This window comes from Acanthisitta chloris, unplaced genomic scaffold, assembly GCF_000695815.1.
Source record: "Acanthisitta chloris isolate BGI_N310 unplaced genomic scaffold, ASM69581v1 scaffold3922, whole genome shotgun sequence".
Lineage (NCBI taxonomy): Eukaryota > Metazoa > Chordata > Aves > Passeriformes > Acanthisittidae > Acanthisitta > Acanthisitta chloris.
Genome location: NW_008658662.1, coordinates 1 through 5,402, shown reverse-complemented (window position 1 = coordinate 5,402; position 5,402 = coordinate 1). Strand labels below are relative to the sequence as shown.

The 5,402-nt window shown below is 46.6% G+C and overlaps 1 protein-coding gene across 1 annotated transcript in view; it reads left to right on the top strand.

Annotated features, from left to right (window-relative positions):
* The window catches only part of LOC103812166 (myosin-3-like), a gene marked incomplete at its 5' end in the record, with an annotated part of 33,443 nt that extends 30,795 nt beyond the window's left edge, over nucleotides 1–2,648 (top strand). Inside the window, one exon of the mRNA XM_009085175.1 lies at nucleotides 2,622–2,648. Coding sequence (XP_009083423.1) covers nucleotides 2,622–2,648 — 27 coding nt within the window. The remainder of the gene's footprint in view (nucleotides 1–2,621) is intronic.
* Between the last annotated feature and the right edge of the window lie 2,754 nt (nucleotides 2,649–5,402).

Here is a 5,402-nt window from a genome sequence, read left to right as displayed (position 1 = left end):
CCCTACACTTCTGGTGCTAAATATTGCTGAAAACAGGATAATAAACCAGTCTCTTCCAGAGCTATTTGGTTATTATATTGCTGTCTAACACTTCCAAGTTGACACCCAAATGATCACAGCTTACCTGTGATTGATCCTGTAACTATATGATGTATAGATAATTCCTTTCTTCATTCCAATGGCTTTTCCATTTAGCATGAAATAGTTAAACAATCAGAAAACCAGACTGTGTGGCCTAGTGTGTACAGAGCTGGAAGAATGGAAGACAAGGCTGCAGTGTCTGCTCTAATGAAGCTAAAGGCTTAGGGATCACTGAGGTGGTCTAAAGTCAGGCTGTCTTCTTTGGGAGCATTCTGAGCACCATGGAATGCCCTGGATATGCCCTACTCTGTATGCAGCATGAGGAACAGCAGCGAGACAGACAGAGGGAAGCTCTCACTTGGAATTCTGCAGCCAGCTGACAGGAGCACATGGCTGTGACAGAGGGAGGTGAACACTGCTGGGGAGGAGGTTCAGCATCACCCTTTCAAACAGGGGTTGTGACAAGTGGCTGCTGCTGACACCTAATTCTGAGGCAAAGTGTCAGAGTCATGAGTCACATTTCCATGACCAGTTCTGTGCCTGTCATGTAACAGGGTGGGACCTGCCCTGCCTCTCGGTAGGAAATATGTTGACTGGAAGTAGGCTGATGTTATCGGAACAGTTTGTTGTTCCCAGCCTGCTTCCAAGAAAGGAGGTGAATGGAAGCAGTCATCTGTCCAGGTGAATTATTCTGGCAGGCAAATCCAGTTTAGTCTCAGGTAGATCACAATAAGCTGTTCATGTAATATCACTGTCCCCATGAAGACAGAGACTACACTTGGTTTATGTCAGACTCTAAAGTAGTAGATAGAGCTCTGAGCACTGTTAAGATAAAGATGACTAAACCTGCCCCCTGGAACACCACAATGTTTCACTGTGACCACAGCCAGGCAGGGCACTGAGTCTGATCTCATTTCAGAGCTGATCTTGTACTAGGGGACTTCCAAGGTCAGCAGAACCACCTGGAAAACTGCTAAAGGCACAACTCAAAGAGAAAACTACTCTGTATCCTTACGTGGATCTTTTTAACCATGTTCAGATCACATATTTGATCACATGAACATGAGTCATCAATCTGAGTTCTCTGCTTGGAACATCTGAGGTCCTGCATTTCCAAGTGTGACACTCAAGAACATCTGGTTTAGGAAAGCCCCGAGCTGCAATTTGTGGATGATGGAGAGTGTTCACAGGGAGCATTGCTGTGTGCCATCCTGGTCTCTCACTCAGCCCGTGCTTTCTCTGTCAGTTGCTGGCAGAAAGGAGACTGCAGGCCAGGTGACATTTCCTTCTGAGTTTCTCCTATCTCGGCTGTTCAGAGCACTGAGAATAGCTCCTTCCACCGACAGCTTATAGCACTTAAGCACTTTAACAGCTGAAAGTATCTTTTGTGTACAGGTTTAGAACATTTCCTCTCCAACCACAGAACTCATTCCTGCGAGACATTTAGACTTCAAAAGTTATTTAAAGATCCAGTGATACATGTGGTTTATTTTTAGTCTCTTCCTTTCCTGGTTCCTGGCCTCAGGAGAATTGCTGTGTCTTGCAAACAGGTATGGCCAATCACTTATTCATGGGACTCTCCAATCCATCATGGTTAAGAAGTTCTCCCATGCACCTGTGCTAACCCTTTCTCTTGTGAATCTGCAGGAGCTGCTCAGTGAAGACAGCTGAAGCCATTTAGCTCTTTTTCATGGACTAGACAGATTGTCAGGTGTTGCTTTAAAGAAACAAAACACTGACCATGCTGCTCCTACAGCTGTCAGATATGAACCTTCTTCTTGTACTCCCAAGACATTCTTAGGTCCCTCTTCAGGGAATCTGCTCATCTGTACAGGGCTTCTTTCAGCAGTGTCATTTCAGGACCTAGGTACAAGCTGTAAAATAATGGCATAAGCTGTCTCTGGATCACCATACTCATACCATGACTCTCTGCAGTTGGCTCTTTCTCATTCACAGATTTCAGTGACACTAAGGTTTGTTAAAAAGTTCGATGGCCAAGGCTGAGGTTTTCCCCCTAGGCTCATTGCTGGCAGATGAGAAGAAAAAGACCCTTGCAAGATCTCACTCTAACCCAGAATATGTTCACATCACGTGCTCACTACTTTAGAGCTGGTTTCTCACTGCTAAGTGGAAACCCTTCCTAGACCAGATGGCAGAGTGAGGGTGACAGTTGTGATGGCTCAGGAGAGCTCTGTGAGCATTCTGTCAGACCTGCCCAGGGAACACCTGCATCCAGCTGAGATGCTTCAGCTGAGCTGGAACAGATGGTGGCAAACAAGGCTGAGACTCAAACTGCCCAGTTCACCCCAGTGCCTGGCACCCTGGAAGGGATAAATCTGCATGATTCTGGGATGGCTCCTGTATCTCATCTAGTGACTCTGGCTCTGATAAAAAAGCTGTTTATGCTCAGAAATCATTTTCCTGGTAGACAGCAAGTTTGTCCCACTTGAACATCCTTCATGAGACAGACATTGCATGACTCAGAAGCAAACACAGGTCCAAGCCTTTGGCAAGAGCTGCTCTCTGTGCAGGAAGTAAAGCAAGTTGAGGAGAAGGAGCAGACATAGATGGAAAGAAAACAACCTTATAATTATCTGCACAATGAAACGAGGATTACTTATTGGGCCTGTGCAAGAGATATTTAACCTCCAGTGGTTTAAAGGAACACTGACAGGAACAGAGTTCTGCTTACACATTCAACATTGATACAGAGCTAAAGTGAAGTTGTAGTAACAGGTTTGGAAAGAAAATTTGTAAGAAAAATGAAGTGTTTAAATTTGGGCGTACCTGCTGGAAAGCTGATGTTTGTGATTGCTTCATGAAGTGAACAAACCTGGGACTGAGACCCTGCTAGAGGCTTTGTCATCAAGAAAGTTCATGCAAAGAAGGACAGGAGCAAAAATGTCAGAAAGGGAAATAATGGGGAAAAAAGAACAAGTTGGAAGTAGAAGAAAAACATATCAAAGAATAAACCAAAGAAAATGTTGAAGTATTCTGTCAACATTAAACATAAGGAAAGCAAAGGTTAAACTAAAATTTATCATGTTACATGAAAGCTCAAAACTATTTGGATGTCATATAACTAACCTAGGGTTTGTATATGCTGAAGAAAAAGATGGGATATTGTTTTTGATTTCAGTTCTTGCCATCTCTAAATGGCATTGTCAGAGATACTGCTGATAGCTGTACCTGGATGTGTGCCACGATATCAGGTCTGTGGGGTTTTGCCAAGCAAGGCACAGCTGGTGTGCTAATACCACACAATGGATCATAGATCAGTAGTTATCAGTTTCAATGCTTAGCAAAAGGGGATGATTTTAAGCAATTTGCCACAATTCAGAGAATCAGAAATAGAACTGTGGAAAGTAGTCCAAAAATTGTTGAAAGAACCCTAAGAAAAAAAAAGCCCTTGAAGAGCTCAGCTCTGATTGTTGCTGTCTAAATGAAGGACAGCTGCAGTGAAAGTCACCTCCTGAAATGTCCAGGAGAAAGGCTCCAGCCAGGCTGCCTGAGTGCTCACTTCAAAGGGACAGGTACTGTGAACTTCTAAAGCTCCAGGAAGAGAGAGAGAGAAACACTCTATTAAGTGTCATGTGAATAAAATGCTGCGCAGCCCCAGGCCAGGAGACACACACAATGGTATATTATGGGCACAATTCTCACCTCACTAGTAGCTGCAAATGGTTCTTACAAATCAAAGGAGAAATGGAAGGCTCTTTCCTCCACGAAAAAAAAAAAAAGATGGAATAGAAAGAAATCTGAATCTTAAGGAACAGCTCAGCCCATACAGGAGTCAGTGGCTGGATGGGTCTGCGAAAAGGACTGAGCTCCCAGCAAAGCTGTGCAGAACTGGTGGAGTGACTCAAAGAGGCACCTGTGACCTTTCCACTGGAAAAGAAATTGATGTGTGTGCCTCGAAAGGCAGGACTCACCCCAATCCCTGCACCCTGAAGCTGCCCAAGCAGGTGGCTGTGCACACACAGCCACAGAGAGGTGCAGCACCTGACTGTGCCACACTGCAGTCGGTCAGGGACACACGTAAGGTGATGGAGTCACAGGTGGGCAAGGAGCATCACACGCAGGCTGCAGTCACACCAACAGCTGCAGTGTGCAAACAGGCACTCTCACACAGCTGAACATGATTTAGTGACTGGAATATAGAGACTGTTTGGTAATGCACAGAGAGAGAACCATTGACACAGATCTCATGTTCTCCAGAGCAGCTTGTATGAACACACTGGGGCTTATACAGGTGCACACTGTATTTTGTCATGTCATGTGTGTCACACACACAGAGCCACACATGCACACAGGGACACACACAGTGTCTCAGTTTCTGTCACACACACAGGTTGTTGAGCACACAGGTGTCACACACATTGTCTTAGTTTCTGTCACAAACACAGAGGGTTGTTGAGCACACAGGTGTCACACACAGTGTCTCAGACAGTTTCTGTCACACACACAGAGAGCCACACATGCACACAGGTGTCACACACAGTGTCAGTTTCTGTCACACACAGGTTGTTGAGCACACAGGTGTCACACACAGTGTCTCAGACAGTTTCTGTCACACACACAGAGAGCCACACATGCACACAGGTGTCACACACAGTGTCAGTTTCTGTCACACACAGGTTGTTGAGCACACAGGTGTCACACACAGTGTCTCAGACAGTTTCTGTCACACACACAGAGAGCCACACATGCACACAGGTGTCACACACAGTGTCAGTTTCTGTCACACACAGGTTGTTGAGCACACAGGTGTCACACACAGTGTCTCAGACAGTTTCTGTCACACACACAGAGAGCCACACATGCACACAGGTGTCACACACAGTGTCAGTTTCTGTCACACACAGGTTGTTGAGCACACAGGTGTCACACACAGTGTCTCAGACAGTTTCTGTCACACACACAGTCTCATCCTCCCAGTGTCACAGTGGCGCACGCAGTGTCACACCCCGTGTCACACCCCGTGTCACACAGTGCCACACACAGTGTCACACACAGTGTCACAGTGTCTCACACAGGTGTCACACAGTGTCACACACAGGTGTCACACACAGTGTCACACACAGTGTCTCACACAGTTTCTGTCACACCCCCCGCTCTTTCCCGTGTACCCGCACACACACGCGGTGTCTCGGCCGTGTCTCTCAGGTCACCCCGCGCACAGTCTCTAGCTGTCCCGCCGACACCAGCGGCACAGCGGAGCTCCCCGCGCACCCGCAGCCTCTCCTCCCCTGTTCCCTCCCCTCCTTCTTCCCTCTCCCCTCCTCCTCCTGTCTCCCCCTCTCTCCCCACTCCGCTCCTCC